Here is a 17,145-nt window from a genome sequence, read left to right on the forward strand (position 1 = left end):
ACCTGTGATCTGTGGCTTGTGACCTGACCTGTGGCCTGTAACCTGTGACCTGACCTGTAACCTGTGCCCTGCACTTTAGCCCCGCTGAAATGAATTGCTCCTTTTTGCTTATTCCTGGTATTTTGGAGTAATAGACCTTTGTCACGCGGCAGCCATTTTGTTCCAGGAGATTTGAAAAGCTTTGTTTATGCACGGCTAGCCTCATTCTCTCATTTATTAGGTCATTTAGTGTAATGATGAAATTAATATTGTACAAATAATAAGTTGAAAAGAACATACAATATATTAAAGGTCTCAAAGTCAAATTAATTTTATTAGAAAGAGGGGTTGTAAAAAAGGTTTGTGCAAAAGCAAAGTTGCAAATGAAAAATTGAGCCCAATTTTTCCTAGCCACAGTCCTTTTCATCAACCATAGGTAAAGGCAATTTTAAAACTGAAAAATTGAGTGTGTATGCACATTTGCAAAGTTTGGTTGTTCTTATTCTGCTATACATCGAATGGTGATGCCCCATTAAATATGTTAATCTTGTCACAAACTTTCTTTTTAAATTCTCAAAAAAAAAACCCACAAACGTAAGGCTCTTTACAAGTGCAGATAGTTTGGGTCCATTTACTTCAAATAATGGATGTTTACTATCCAGCTATCAATATTAAGACGTTTTAATTATTTGGTTAGAATGTATGTATTCATAAACCACACTACATTGGTTCTTAAAATTACCACCAATGTCAGTTTATTATACCATACGATGATGCTGCCTTTTTGGCTTTAAATCTCTTGACAATAATATAAACAACAGTGACAAAAATAAGAAGCAATGGAGCACCAAAGCCTACGATAATGATAATCAGCACCACTGGAGAAAAATGGTCTGACAGTGGACGTCCATATCCTACAACCGCAGACCTAAATATAAGTAAAAAACAAAGAAGAATCAAATATTTATTAATAGAGCTGTGAAAAGAATGAAATCAATAGATGAATTGTCTATATTTATTTATAACAAATTGACAACAATTTTCCATTGTCTACACTCTGATTATCCTAGACATGATGTCAATGATTTTCAAAACTCAAGTGCAACCACAAGCTGCAGACGAGTTTAAAAATTTTGCCAGCATCTCTGATCCTTAGGAGTGTAGAAAAGAGAAGCTACTAGTATGTCACTGTGTTTCATTTTTACCATAAATAATAATAAAGTTTTTGAACATTAAATTTTCTTGAAATTTCTTGGAAAATCGCATGGAAGACACACAGAGAAAAACAATGACAGCATCAATGACTCATCTCCAGCTCTTGGGCTTGCAAAGATATTTATTATTTCATTTTTATTAGTCTCTTTGTTGTTTTAGTGATAAAATCACCAAATGCCTGTAAGAGATCAACATATTTTGCAAAATGCATACCCGACAACTTTTCTAGAAATCTTCAGCAATTATTGGATTTGACTTAAATTTGATCTGAAGAATTATGCAGATCTCGGATGGTGTTATATCTTCTGTTTTGCCTTGCTCTACCAAAACAACACAACCGTGCCTCCAGGGTGTCTTGTTTGCCATCCTTTTTCATTCTGTATTAGTGTTTACCAAAAATCAGTGAACAGCAATTTTCGCGAGTTTTGATTGGCTCCCGTAACTTGGAATATCCTTGACATCTCATTTCGAGACATTTTTGGACGATGAAATTTCTCCGATAAATGAAGCAGTCATACAAAGTGATGAATTTTGGCTTGTCGGTGTTCAGTGGTAGGTAGAAAATTATTTTCATGCTAAATTTACAACAAAATTGTAAAATGCACTTGACAAAATCCTCAAAATGTTTGTAAACTGTACACAAAAGTCCTACTAAGTGACATTTTTAATTGACAAAAAGTTACTTTTTTCAGTTTTATCCAACTGATTTGGTAAATACTAAAACAACTATCACCTTCAGGATCAGTGAACAGTGGTAGATCTATATACACCTCAATGCTTCATGTCTCAGCACACATATCCACCCCTATTCACCTCCCCTTTGGGGGATAGTTGTATTCTATAAACATCATTTTGCAGATATCTCAAATGTCTTCCAAATTTGGTCAATACTAGCTGGTTATGAAGAATTAGCGGTGGGATTTGAGCCAATCAGAAACAGAGAAATATTTTGAATGAATGATAATGTTATTTCAAGGCCTGCCATCAGAGAATTAATTTTAATGAAGAGCACATGAAAGATCCTTGTTGCCTAGAAATTTGTGAATTTCAATTATTGATGTACAGAATTGGAAAGAAACAACTACACTCAGGGCTGTCATTTTGAGCTGGGGGCCAGGGATTTCCCCCGGTTACTATGAACGTGGTCCCCGGCCATTTTTGTACGCAAATAGAAGAAAATAAAACCAAAAGAAACCAAAATCCCTAGCTGTTTGATTCCCCGCCTACATGTACTTATTGTATTTACCCAGCAACTTGAAATCTTAGTGACAACCCTGTACACTAGTATTAATTACTTGTTCCAATGTGGAATTTCAATAAATGTGGAATTATTATTTACCTATTTATGTTAAATTTCAGTTTAGATTTACTTTGTTGTCCACTGAAGGTAAATTTAGCTTCTTTGCACCCTGAAAAATGTGGTGTTTGTGTGTTTGCAAGAAGTTAAAAATGCAGGTTTGAGAGGTGAAATTGCAGGGACTGTAGTTGGGAATATCTGTCTGGAGCTCCTGAAGGTTTCTGTTAGTGGGGCTTCATTCACTTACCAACTGAGATAACGTTTGGCTTCTTTACCATCATACCATCCATCCTTCTGTCGTCCAAATGAGATGTTCATTCCATAAGACAGAAATGTATACTTCTCTAAATGGTATGCTATGCTAAATGAAGAAGGGTGATATGGAGAATATGGAAGAGAATCACAGTGGCTAGATATAAAATGGTGAGAATTCCTGTAATATGCATAAGAGGGAACTTGTTCCTCCAAACTTCTCTTCTTGTCTATGTAGGCAACAGGCTTCCATGCACTGTATGCTGTACCACCCGTGCCAGTACTATTGACAATAATGGTCTTAAAAACTGCAGGCGTAAATTCATCATCTATATATTTTTCAGCTTTAACACATGTAGTACTTTCACTTTGCTGTGCTGTTAGTGAGTATAGTTCAAATATAAAACGAGTGTTTCCTCTGGTTTTGTTAAGCTTTGTCAAGTTATTTAGTGTAAGGGTTAACACTGTAGAGTTGCTGGATGACTGTTGGCGTGGTAGGACTGACTCCCGCTCTTGGTGAAAAGATGCATTGCACTACAGAGAAAAAAAATGAAAGAGTTTTACTAACTTCCTGCTAATACTGTACAATGAATTTTACTTTGTGAAACTTTAATGTACATGCTGATAGATTCAGTACTTAAGTGCTTGATTCTGATGTAATAATAATTATTACCCGTTTTTCATGTCTTTTAACAGTGCTTGATATAATACTGGAAATAAGGAATATCAGCTTAACTGACATGACTTTACATGTTTATATAATATGAGGCAGCTGCAAGGATATGGCATCTAGAGATATACTGGACTTTGTAAATGAGACAACAAACAAATCACACAACAAATTCCAAATATTTATAATATAATACAAAGAAGATAATAAGTGCCAGCTCTTTGAGTGTTGAAAAACCATTTAAAGCAGCCATGTAATACTCTACTTATTACATAAACACCAATAAAATACCGAACCATCTTACTTTGCATTTCATTTCAATACTTTTTTGTTACCAAAGGCACAAGTTATCATGAAGAGATGGCAATGGTGATCTTTCCACATGTGAAGATAATGTGTTATTTACACATGTTTTTGCACAAAAGCTCACCTGGTATTTCATTGATGTTTATTGCCAAAGAGCAGCCTCTCAAAGACACGAGGCTGCAAAGCGGCAGCCTAATACAGCCATGCGTGATTGTTCCAGGGCAGAAAAAATCTCGAATTGATGTAACAGTCATAATGGTAATGTAAGGATACAAAGAAAAAAGAACAAAAGAACAAAGAGTGTATTGTTTTCGAGGGAACATGTGATACAGAACAGAGAATCCACAAGCCGTTTGCATGCTTGTGAGTCCCATGTCCATCCTGTCTTCAACCAATCGTTGGGTGAAAAAATTTATTTGCATCATATGGGCATGGCTGTACATTTGCGCACTGAAATTTTTTATTGCCTGACAAAGAGCCTACAGTTAATTTTGAAATCACTGCAACCTACAGATTACTTTAGGTATCTGCTAGACAATCTGACTGGACAATAGAGGGAAGGATTGCATTCGAATGAAAGCAAAAAAAGGAACAAAATTAAGGTGGATTTCATGACTAACCTGAAATGTAACTTCTCCTCCCAACATACTTGCTTTAAATGTTGTTATATTGTTTTCACGGTCAATAACTGGTTTTTCCCAATTCAGTTTGTGAAATGGATGCTTCACAATAGTGTCAGCTTTGACTTTTTTCCAATCAGTATAAAAAAGTGCATCCTTTGGATCCTGGAATTCATAGATTGCAGGAATAACAAGTGCTGTAATGTATTCACTGTATTCAGTGAAACTTATTCCATCTGTTAAGTTTCCATTCGTGAGAACTTTTTTCCAGTCTACGGTGACATTCACTCCAGTTTTCTCAAAGTAGGCCATGACAATTGTTGGTGAGTAAATGACAGACCAAAGGTAATGAATAGCACTTCTTTTGTCAAGACTCTCTGCTACAACATGAATTATACTGTAATGTTTACCCCGACAATCAGGGTAACTGGGAGACTCACACAAAAACTCCACAATGCTAATCTGAAAAAGAACAAGACAATCATTCCAGTATACAGTCAACAATGTTAATTCAAGCAGGTGCTTGAACCTCCTCAGAATAGTTTACAAAATACAAAAGTATCAAGTCAAGAACATGGCCTTAACAATTGGAAGACAAGTGCACAATTTTCATACAATGAACAGCCTACCTTTGGGGCCAGAGACTTTTTGCATGCAGTTTCTGGTTTTGGTCAACTCTATAGTAACCCAGATGCAATGCCCAGAGACCTGAGTGTTATTTCTTTGATATCACAAACCCAATTCCACGTTTAAATCAGTTAAGTTTAGATTTTGGAATGAAGGCTGATTAGGTTTTAATGACCACCTGAGGGATTTGTTCTAACACGTGCTTCAACTGGTGGACAAAAATAGAATACTGCCAAAGAAATAATTTAAACTTTGCTACTGACATATGAGTAATGTGCAATAAAGGAAGTATTTTTTAATGCCGTAAGTTTTGAAACATTTCAAATTGAATATTATTAGAAAAACAAATTTTTGACAGGGTCAAGAAGTTAAGTGCAATGCAAACAACTGGTGTGTTTGATTCTACCAGCCCAAAGAGGTTCTGTTGGTCTTGCAAATTAACTGGCCCTTGAAAATCATTAGTGATTTTCATGTGCTGATAACATCTTCACCCTCAGCAACCATTGAGTAATACTAAGGTATCTTAATTGTGTAAATTAACTTATTATTTTAATGACAAGGACATTAAGGTTTGGAAAGCTCTATTCTGGAAGGCTCCCCATGACAAGCGGAAAATCTGGTCAAATAATCCAAGAAAAGAGATTAAAAATAAAGGCATTGATTGCATTGATACTGCTTTATGGGTGTGAGGCCTGTACATGACGGGCTTAGGTTACAAAAAAATTCTGACCAGGAGGTCTTCTAATCTCGTACATTACTTGTCACCGCCTGCCGGAAACAATCAATGAAGCCTTTTTTTCTTCTCTCAGTATGTTGTTTCATTTGTTAGATTTACTGAGGTTGTCCGGACTGTCGCGTGTGAATATTTTGGTAAAGTTTCTGTTGCTTTACTGTATAATGCTGGTTGCATTTGCGAAGCCATGAGCAAAATGGCTAGATTTCTAATTACTCCTGGCAAGTGTTAAATCTACTTTAATTTAACGGGAAGATGCCGGCAAAACAAATCCGTTTTAACCTACATCAAGTTCAACCACTACCCTGCTAAACGAGAGTGGCAAATTATTTCTGTAGGAAATCCTTACTTGGTTATCGACTTTGGTAAGTTTAGCTTTGTTTAGCCGAGCAATTGCTGGTAAGTCGTGATTTTTAATACTCCAGTTTTTTGTTGATGTAAAATACCGAGAAAAAATATCGAGCGCAAATTATTTTTTTCGCACGTGTTCTCTGATGATGTATTTCACATAATTTTTGATAATGTATTCCAAAAAGATTCTGTCCAGATTTCTCGATATTTTATCAATTTTGCTCTATCACACGCCGCCCAACAAACAATTGCTAGCCTCTAGCATTTGGCGCTTTCCTATTTTGCTTTTGCATTTTGATCACCGTCTCATGAAAGTGCTTTTAATTATTTCTGGTGGGAAATATGTATCGTGCGTGTTTGTTTGGCGCCCAGATCAGTGACATCAGTAATCAAGAAAAAAGGAGACTCCAGACAGGTAACAAAACTTAATAATCATATCAGTAGCATTTGATGTTTAAAATTATTATTCTGGATTATTCTATTCTAGTTCAACACTCGAGAGAGTCAGCTCTTTTCAAAAAAATTTCGCAGACAATTAACCTCGCTGGGTCATGCTGGGTCCCCTTGTTTCCTGAGCTTTTGTTATCTGTGTTGCATAGTATTAACCTGTAGTATCCTGGGTAGTGTATACCTGAAATCTACAGTTAACTTGCAAAAATGCTCTAATCATTCCTGTAGTATCCTGGGTAGTGTATACCTGAAATCTACAGTTAACTCGACCGTTAAAATGCTCTAATCATTCCTGTAGTATCCTGGGTAGTGTATACCTGAAATCTACAGTTGACTCGTAAAAATGCTCTAATCATTCCTGTATTATCCTGGGTAGTGTATACCTGAAATCTACAGTTAACTTGCAAAAATACTCTAATCATTCCTGTAGTATCCTGGGTAGTGTATACCTGAAATCTACAGTTAACTTGCAAAAATGCTCTAATCATTCCTGTAGTATCCTGGGTAGTGTATACCTGAAATCTACAGTTGACTTGTAAAAATGCTCTAATCATTCCTGTATTATCCTGGGTAGTGTATACCTGAAATCTACAGTTAACTTGCAAAAACACTCTAATCAATGCTGTAGTATCCTGGGTAGTGTATATACCTGAAATCTACAGTTGACTCGTAAAAATGCTCTAATCATTCCTGTATTATCCTGGGTAGTGTATACCTGAAATCTACAGTTAACTTGCAAAAACACTCTAATCAATGCTGTAGTATCCCGGCTAATGTATACCTAAAAAATACATAACATTGACTTACTTGACTTATGGAGGTGATAATCTTATTCAACTCTTACTCTTTTTGAATATTCATGATCAATTAACAGCTTTCTCTCAATCCATCTTATTTTTTTAGCACGCGCACGACTCGTAAAAATGCTCTAATCATTCCTGTATTATCCTGGGTAGTGTATACCTGAAATCTACAGTTAACTTGCAAAAATACTCTAATCATTCCTGTAGTATCCTGGGTAGTGTATACCTGAAATCTACAGTTAACTTGCAAAAATGCTCTAATCATTCCTGTAGTATCCTGGGTAGTGTATACCTGAAATCTACAGTTGACTTGTAAAAATGCTCTAATCATTCCTGTATTATCCTGGGTAGTGTATACCTGAAATCTACAGTTAACTTGCAAAAACACTCTAATCAATGCTGTAGTATCCTGGGTAGTGTATACCTGAAATCTACAGTTAAATTGCAAAAATGCTCCAATCTGTAGTATCCTGGGTAGTGTATACCTGAAATCTACAGCTGACTCGTAAAAATACTCTAATCATTCCTGTAGTATCCTGGGTAGTGTATACCTGAAATCAACAGTTAACTTGCAAAAATACTCTAACCAATGCTGTAGTATCCCGGGTAGTGTATATACCTGAAATCTACAGTTGACTCGTAAAAATGCTCTAATCATTCCTGTATTATCCTGGGTAGTGTATACCTGAAATCTACAGTTAACTTGCAAAAATGCTCTAATCATTCCTGTAGTATCCTGGGTAGTGTATACCTGAAATCTACAGTTAACTTGCAAAAATGCTCTAATCATTCCTGTAGTATCCTGGGTAGTGTATACCTGAAATCTACAGTTAACTTGCAAAAATGCTCTAATCATTCCTGTAGTATCCTGGGTAGTGTATACCTGAAATCTACAGTTAACTTGCAAAATGCTCTAATCATTCCTGTAGTATCCTGGGTAGTGTATACCTGAAATCTACAGTTAACTTGCAAAAATACTCTAATCATTCCTGTAGTATCCTGGGTAGTGTATACCTGAAATCTACAGTTAACTTGCAAAAATGCTCTAATCATTCCTGTAGTATCCTGGGTAGTGTATACCTGAAATCTACAGTTAACTTGCAAAAACACTCTAATCAATGCTGTAGTATCCCGGCTAATGTATACCTAAAAAATACATAACATTGACTTACTTGACTTATGGAGGTGATAATCTTATTCAACTCTTACTCTTTTTGAATATTCATGATCAATTAACAGCTTTCTCTCAATCCATCTTATTTTTTTAGCACGCGCTTGAACTTGATTTTGGCACGAGTGTTGCCGGGTGGAGTAAAAGAGCGGTATAAGAACATTTATTGCAGTATTTTGTGTTAGTGATCTAGGAGCCTCTGAATTTGGTGATTTTGCGATAATGACATATCGCCAGGACTATTTCATTTGCTTGATATAAAAGCAGTAAAAAAAATCTTAAATCATATTGGTACTTGTCTGTTAATTGTTGTTCCTGTCGGCTTTATAAGGATTTGATGCCTTTACATACTGATACAGGACCATAAAGTAGTTAGTGCGTTTGTTAAATTTGGTAATGTTAAATTAGAGTCTAAGGAGCTACGTTTACGAATTTTACGAAAAACATTTTCCCGACCTTTTAGGAAGCGGCTTAAATAGTTTCAAAATTGCAGTGCAGTCACAAAACTGAATTCTGGAGTTAACCTCCATTTCATACTATCTTACTGCCCGAGACTGATAAAGGTGCAATGTAAAATGTTTATGCCGTTTTATTATTACCGAAATAATAAGTGCCTTGGAAGAGCGGTTAGCGGACCAGAAAAAGATTTAAACCTTGCTTTAATCGGATATTGTGGTTACTTTCATTTCAGTATATGGTAGCTTGAGGTACTCTTTTGTGGACAATTTACGGAAGTCCTAGGGTATTCAGCCGACACCTCAAAAGCCTAGAGCTGTCAGACCTTGGATTTGAATTACTTATGCAAATTAGCTGGCTGCACATTCAATGTGCAGCCAGCTAATTTGCATAAAATTTTTTCGCGCTTCAAAGCTCGTCATGTGTACTCTCACCATTGCTAAGACAAACTCCCTTGATGGATGCTATACCAGAATGCTGTGATGGGTTGAATATTCCATGTTCTTTAAGCCAAGTACGTGAAACTGTTTCCACCTCGACTGAATTAACTTGTATAGAAGTAACTTGTATCAAAACGACCGGTCCCGTGCTGAATTTTATTTGGAAATAACATGTGACTAGCAAAGTATGTTTCTATTCTGAAAACGTCCAAGAAGGCAAAAAAGGAAACATCCCAGGATCACCTGCCACTGGCAGGGTTCCTGTACTGTCATTGCAAGTACTACGTTGTAGTTTTTTAGTGTGGGAATCAACACATGGCACAAGTAGTGATCAATTTAATAAAATTTTATACAAACAAGACACTGACAAGATACCTCACGCAAGTATTTTGTACTACATAAGCGGGTTGGTTTCAATTCGGATATAGTTCACCGAAAAAAAAAACCCTTCAGTGAGTTTCAGTACATATTTGCTATGTCTTACCTTCCTTTCTTGATTATCATTTGAGGAAAATATCGCTGACGATAAGCAAAAACATCCAACCAACAAGATAATCCTTACAGCAGCTCTGCCGTCCGCCATTTTGATTTCCTCCGACAGGGTTGTCATGTGACTGTCATCTATCACCCGCAAAAGACCGTGGGTAGCCTGCGGACACAGCTCAGACGTATTTCCGGTCGTCGCTTTTCGACAGAAGCGACGATCGGAAATACGTCTGAGCTGTGTCCGCAGGCTAGACCGTGGACGTACACGCGCGACATATGCCAGTCTGGCGTGTTTTTCGTCTCACTTTAATTTTTATTGCACGACTGCACTACTACCTGGCCATTATTGTCTTTCACCATCAAGAGCAGAACAAATGACTCAAACACCCCAGTGAAAAGTAAACTGATAAAGCTTTCGGCTTGTTTACTGACAAGTCAGACACGTGCCATCTGGAGCGGGAGTATAAATTATGAGACAGGTATGTGCTGCCCAAAAGGTAGCCTGCGGGAACAGACGCTTTTTTCGGCTCTTGTCGGCGGGTGAAACCTTGCCTGTATACAGATGTTATTTTATTTTTCTTTTCGTTCTTTTCGAAAACGTTGGCGAGCTCGCGAGCGTGCGAGAACGAGCGTGGAGCGCGAGAAAGAAAAATAAGAAGAGAAAAACAGAGGGTCTGTGAACAAGCCAACTAAAAAAAGCGTCTGGTCCCCCAGGCTACCCGACAGGGTAAGGTTTTCGCCCCTTGTTGGCATTGTTCCAGGTGTGATCCTTGATAGGGTACCTAAATTTCAGCTAAGATTCAAGTGCGTAAATGCCCAGCTACACGACAAACAAATGATCTGTTAAAACTAAAATAACTTTTCCTTAGGGTATCTTGATTGTGATTAAATTGAGGTTTGTGTATTACCATTAAATTTCATCTTTTTGATTCCCTCTTGAAAAGCGTGTCGTTATTTGGGTTTGGGCCATAAACGAGGTAGTCAATTTCCATTTATAATACACTCGGTGGCACACATCGGTCAGGAATTATGGTAGGACCTCCCCCGGGTGTGCCATTGACTGGCGCACACATAATGCCTTTTTTCTTTTACTTTCTTTTTTGGTTTTGCAGGTTTCTTTCCTATTACAGAGGGGAGAGTAGCTACTAATGTGGCAAGCACTCCACGTTGATTGAAAAAAAAAAAAACAGTGAAGGGTTATACTGACGGTTAGGACGAAAAAGGCATTTCTTTCCTTAAAAATTCGGTTTGAACTGTTGTTCAGAACTTACCCCTTTGAAGTGAGACCCACAAAAACTGTCATAATAGCTAACCAGGGTATAGACTGTAAATCTGAACGTCGGACGTAACAGATTTGACTGACCTTTAGCACACTCAAAAACCAGATGTTACCTGATGCCAACACTGGTTTCCCCATCGAAGCGATGGTGTTGGGTAATTTCACATGGTTTATCAGGCCACTGACGTTTAAAGGTTTACATAACTGGCCCCAGGATATCACTGGTCAGCCTCCCAGGCGAAGGGTGGGGCTGAAATCATTCTTTACTTCAGCCAGACCACAAGCAGCACATCACCTCACCCTTGATGGAAAGTTATTGTTCAGAGGATTCGGCAAGGTGAGTGCCAAGGAATCAATTAACTTACCCTTTAGCTCTTTTACCTTGATAATCTACTGATCTTTTTAATGTTACTTCGATCCCTTTTAAACATAACAGCCGTACATAATGCCAGGCTGCCTATGATGTTGGAAACTGAACTCGCACATATTGATACCCAAGAACCAACCGCTGAGTATTCTATAAATGATTTAGTTAAGTACCAGTAGTTTTTCTCCTCACTGAGTTTCACATTGTTTAGACTGCAAGGAGCTGCCTTATAAATGGTATATTTGCCACAGTAAAAACTTGAAAAGCTGCACACTAACCCTTTGTTAGAGCAAATAACAGATAATGAGATGTGTGTGGTTTATATATTGGATGGCAAGAACATTACTTGAAAATTACGAATAAATTACTTGACTGAAAAGCATTCAATCATCATGTGGTAATGTAGAATACTGACTTCAATGATGATCTTTAGTTCTACACTTTTAAGGCTCCCTGAGATTAGGGAAAGACCTCTTGTTGCCAAGTGTTGACCGTAATTTGTATCAGCATTAGAATTATTGTCTCTTTACACACAAGCCAGAGTTTGACAGAATGAGCAGGGGTGACCAAAGTAAATTAAGTTAATTAAATTGCGCTAACTGCCTCTCGGTGGTGGTCTATCTCTCATGGGGGGTGGGGAGGGGGCAGACTTTCAAGGGCCTGCACAGTGGCGCCACGTGCTGTTGCGGTGACCCTGCCAAGAATTGGCGAACCTACGTAAATAAATAAATAAATAAATAAATAAATATTGAAGAAGATCACTTTTAAAAGACAAGTCCTGTACATGTTTATTGCCAACACCAACCAAACATTTAGTCATTCGTTTTAAGGTGATAGAAAAGGTCCTCAACAAAACAAATTGCGGGCATCATGTTTTAACATCAATTGGTGAAGAAATCTTCTCACTTTAAATTTCTGCTGATCTAGAAAAAGAAATAAAAGAAGTTTGTGGTAATGTAATAACAGGTTATCAAGCAATTTCACTAATTAACACAAGTTTCTTATCTGTCTGTTCTCTTTTTGATGATTACATTGTGTTATGATCCATATTACTTTTTCACACAATCAATCCGTTCAGGACCAACATTTTCTCAGGATGGGAAAGTGAATTGGAGTACACAGCTGGTCATCTAATCTATTGTACTCATTTTTCAAAGGCAATAAATTATTGTATATTCACCACCCACTTTTTAACCACATAAGATCTTCAAATCAGCTAAAATCTCTTCTAAGTATAACGTCCAGAGCTCAAAATAATTCTCAAGCAGTTGCCAGACACGTTGACTGGCCGAAGAAATTTTTGCTCAGTCAAGGCCTGTTTCTGATGAGTCATACTATTAAAAAAAGTTGTTATGACTGCCTGTAAGCCCAAAACTATTATTTGCTTGTTCTAGTCATTGCTAGATTATTTTAAAAAGTGGCTTAAAGAACAAATAGCTTTAAATTTAACAAAAGATAGTCTCTGATCTCTGTTTTGACTTAAAACTCAAAATACAGGGCAGGGCGGTAACTTACTAAACCAACGATTGGAACTAGTAGCCATTTGAAAGTGCTTAAAACTTCTACCTTAGTTTGTTAACAGTTTGCTTTTTTTTAATGTTGTCTGGATGAAAGATTTAAAAATTGACTGTACGTTTTGTGAGCCAGATACAAAAATATCATTGCATACCACAAAACTTGACAACAGTGTGATAAGAGCATCAAAAACAATATGAATTCAGTTGTACCATCTATCTTCAAATGAACTCTATCAATCCTTGAATACAACTTGTTCTATTGGTATTGTTTGGGGGGGGGTGGGGGGGCTGGGGGGGCTATGAACATTGTTCTGTTGTTCTCTCAAAGGGTCTCAAACCCATGTGAGTCCATACCAGCTGCGGCATTTCCCTGGGTCCAGGATACTCGCACATGGCTTAGCAAAAAAAGATAAGTGGGTGGAAGGCAGCTACATGTTCCTCTTAAATCACCATCTAAAAATGAAGTAAAATCACGTACCTTTTACTTAGGAATTTCGTGATCATATTTGTCCTTGATAAAAGGAATTCTCTTTGTCACAACCTTCCAGTCTGAAACAAACAAAAATGCAATTGCTGCTCCTGTTGTCCATGCAGCTGCTGTTGGAACCCTACAAAAATGTGATAATAAAAGCAGTGGATAAATTATATACATTGTAGCATGGAGGGGCCAAGTTTCTATAGCAATTGTTCAATATTTTTTATTTTAAGAAATGATACATTCCTCAGAGTGATACCATAAAGTTTTGAAAGTGACAAACCTCTGAAAGTAGCCATAAAACGTCACAAGTGTTAGCAACTCCCAAAAGAAGCATTCCCCCAGAAAATAATGACCCTCTGAAAGTACAGACCTCAAAACTAATTTCCCTTTTTGCAAAAAAATAACAGATATGATAGATACCCTAAACAAAGGCCACACTGATCGGAGGTTTATTAATAATGCTAATTTGACATTCCCATTCATAACTCTAAAAGTACAGGATATACATTACTTTTTTTCAAAAAGTATTCCTTTCACATTTTTTGCAATCTTAATTTTTGAAGTGCCCAAGTGGAGTATATGTTTTAGCCATTCGAAAGTAACGACCCCCGAAATCTCAAAATTTTGCTTTCTGGGCATGCCCGAACTTTGCATGCTAATATTTTGCATCTGGATCAGAAGGCCACAAAGTGTACGACCTGTAAATGACTTTGTGTAAGTTTTAGCTCTTTATAGCACGACAGTGGCCAGAAAGCTACTGGACAAGCTTCAAAACGCATTTTTTGGCCAAATCTCCAGGGGTGAATGGGTTAAAATCTTCCACCTAAACTAACCTTAGAGCACTCTTATCCATATTGCCACAACTTGCTTAATATCTTTGGATGTGTATAACTTAACCCATTCGCCCCTGAACCGCCCGTAACCGCCCGTGCGGATCCAGGTCCTTTCTACCCATTGTGACGTCATCAGTTTTAACGGTCCAGGACAACTTTCTTCACTAACTTGTGCAGAGTGAAGAGATCTTTCAAACCATACCAGAATGAGCACAATTCAGTCAAGGACACCGGAGAAACAAGCAAAAAACCACGTGACATTGACCTGAAAATCTCCATGAAAATCTTGTCCCATTACCCACCTACCTTTCCTTTCGCCTAATCCTAAGATCCTAAAAGCTTTCCTAAAAACTCTTCCCACCAAAATCAAGCCTACTAAATGCCCAGCAAGAGAAAAAAAAAATGAGGCAAGAAAAGCAAAAAAAGAAGGGAGGAGAGAAAGCGAAAAGTAAAAGTCAAGACTGCTGTGTCACTTTTAAACCCAAAAACTATGTCGAAATTTTGCTTTCTGCGCATGCCCAAACTTCGCAAGCTGATATTTTGCATCTGGATCGGAAGACCGCGAAGTGTTCGACCTGTAAACCAGTTTGTGGTAAGTTTTAGCTCTTTATAGCATGACAGTGACCAGAAAACCACTCGACTAGCTTCAAAACGCGTTTTTCGGCAAAATCTCTAGGAGCGAATGGGTTAAACTTATAGCTCAGTCAATTCCAAGAGTGCCCATCCCCCCTCCCCCCCTGGGGGGATTTATCAGTTTGTTTTGGAAAAGCTGCAAATGCCCGATGGTGGGGCCAGGTGGTTCAAACAAAGACAGCATGGTGGGGCTTAATGTTAGTGTGCAAACGCCCCATCCCAGGACAACAACAAAATTGCATTTTCCAGTAAATAAACTGCAAATACCATATTTGTGGGAAATCTGTAATAATTTGATCAAAACGTGTGAAGCACCCTATGCAAATCGCTCCTAGCCGCTAGTTACGATTATTGCAAAAAAGATCACATTGATCTGATATTATTTTAATATCAATGACCATTGACTGAACTATAAACTAGAATTTTAATAATACCTTTCTTATTTTCAAAGATATTTAATATGGTAAATGATAAACAAACAACAGACGAGCTTAAAATGAGTGTATTTTCTCATCACCATAGAATGGTTTTGACAGTGTATTAATTGTTGCATTGATCGTACAATTGACAAAGTTTATATAAGCTTTCAAATATCTCACAGAATTTTTTTTTTATGCCTCAACTATTTACGCACAAAGAAACCACTGTCTTTTTCTTTAAACTCTTCAAACAATACATCAATTGTTTTTCCTGCATGTGTGAACTGATCACGATGGCAGGAAGCAATTTCTTAGATAGACGCAAAAAATACTGTGCGGTAGGGAAGTGATGGAGTGAAAATCACAAGTATCTTTTTGAAGCATTAAAAATATTCTTTATAGAAATATCTAAACCTATCTATATAAGCATATTTTAAGTGAAATGTTGGAAAAGGAATGACGTTAAGCACTTCTAGAAGAATTGACAAATGCTCCACCCCTGGGCAGTGGTTTTCTGACAAATCCATGCTTGGAATTGACTGAGTCATTATCTGTTGACTACAGGAGCTACTGTTCTACTAACTTGAATTAATAAAATCATCAACTAAAAAATATACACTATTTTGGTGGCTAGTTTGCATAGGCCGCAAGTGGATAGCTCATTTTCATGCTTTGTAGCTCATTTGGGGAGTGGAAGCTTAGAGCCTGTTTGGTAGGAGAATTATTCCTGGCTAAATGCAAACTCAAGAAGCTATTTCCAGTGTCAAAGGTGCAATTGTCTAGGGAGTTCTGAGAGCTTGCTCCCTCTAAATTTTGGAAAGTAAGATTTTCTCAAGTGCCGTTTCCTGCATTTTGTTATCATTTCTGAGTTATTCTATGAAACATTATACGTGAGGAAAGTGTTGTGTAATGTTCTACCCTCAGATCGCACAAAAAACCAAAAAAACCTGTTTGGAATTTCATGATAAATAAGGAGATTTAAACAAAAATCAGAAGAATGGGAGGCAACACAACAAATTAGGAGACTCCCAATCAAATAGGGAGGGTTGGAATTCCTTAAATGTCAGAATAGCTGGCCACTTTGTACAAGTCCCTCCGGCAGTCCTACAATCGTCAAAATTTACAAATCATAACATTCTTCGTTCTTTAAGCCTTCAAATCTGGTCATTTCCAGCTCTACTTGTGTCATTCTTCATTCTGTTATACTTTTATATGAAATGAAGTAAACTTAATTTATATAAGCTCACATGTTGAGTACAGGATTGCGGAATAGCTGACTAATAGATTGATCGACCACAGGACTTTTTACAGCTGCTTTTTGAGACGGGACTGCGTTAGCAGTCCTTCGAGTTACTTGATTATAGAAGATTCATCGACTACTGCGGGAATGCGGGGGAAGTCGTTCAAATACCCGATTTAAATAGTTTTATTGCCTGTAGCACAACAGGTCTGTGAACTAGAAACACGCAATTTTATTACTTGATCACTTCAGAACTACAGGAGCAGTTGATATCGCTTCGAGGGGGCCGCTATTCTGAAGTCTCCCGATTTCCGTGATAAAAGGACTCCTAGATAAAATAGGATTGCTTACCATGACTTCCCAACATTTTTGTAGTATCTTCCTAAATATAAGAGCTCCGAAATTGGTCGCATCCCCGACATGGTTATACTTGCTCACCGGTAGATTTCCAAGATGGCTGCCTGTACTGTACGCATGTCAAATAGGTAAAAACGCTGTTCAAAAGTACTATTAGAGGAACAGC

General features: G+C 37.4%; 1 protein-coding gene and 1 long non-coding RNA gene across 2 annotated transcripts; both read right to left on the minus strand.

Moving 5' to 3' along the window:
• Nucleotides 1-78: 78 nt before the first annotated feature.
• LOC140937219 (glycosylated lysosomal membrane protein B-like) lies at nt 79-9,999 on the minus strand. Its single transcript, XM_073386754.1, has 4 exons — nt 9,855-9,999; nt 4,340-4,801; nt 2,739-3,277; nt 79-907 (listed from the first exon to the last, which is right to left on the minus strand). The coding sequence occupies exons 1-4, from the start codon at nt 9,978-9,980 to the stop codon at nt 730-732; spliced, it is 1,305 nt and encodes a 434-aa protein (XP_073242855.1). The 5' UTR covers nt 9,981-9,999; the 3' UTR covers nt 79-729.
• A 2,265-nt stretch (nt 10,000-12,264) lies between these two features.
• LOC140936306 (uncharacterized) lies at nt 12,265-17,133 on the minus strand. The gene is made up of 3 exons (XR_012165373.1): nt 16,974-17,133; nt 13,498-13,627; nt 12,265-12,425 (listed from the first exon to the last, which is right to left on the minus strand). It is a non-coding gene; the product is annotated as an uncharacterized lncRNA (long non-coding RNA).
• Between the last annotated feature and the right edge of the window lie 12 nt (nt 17,134-17,145).

This window comes from Porites lutea, chromosome 5 (assembly GCF_958299795.1).
Source record: "Porites lutea chromosome 5, jaPorLute2.1, whole genome shotgun sequence".
Lineage (NCBI taxonomy): Eukaryota > Metazoa > Cnidaria > Anthozoa > Scleractinia > Poritidae > Porites > Porites lutea.

Bases quoted from the DNA above. Each gene is read 5' to 3' on its own strand.
- LOC140937219 (XM_073386754.1), bottom strand. From the start codon at position 9,980: ATGACAACCCTGTCGGAGGAAATCAAAATGGCGGACGGCAGAGCTGCT. The intron at 4,802-9,854 runs GTAAGACATAGC...GTTCTTTTTCAG, and splicing joins ATGATAATCAAGAAAGGAAG to ATTAGCATTGTGGAGTTTTT. The intron at 3,278-4,339 runs GTTAGTCATGAA...TTTTCTCTGTAG, and splicing joins GAGGAGAAGTTACATTTCAG to TGCAATGCATCTTTTCACCA.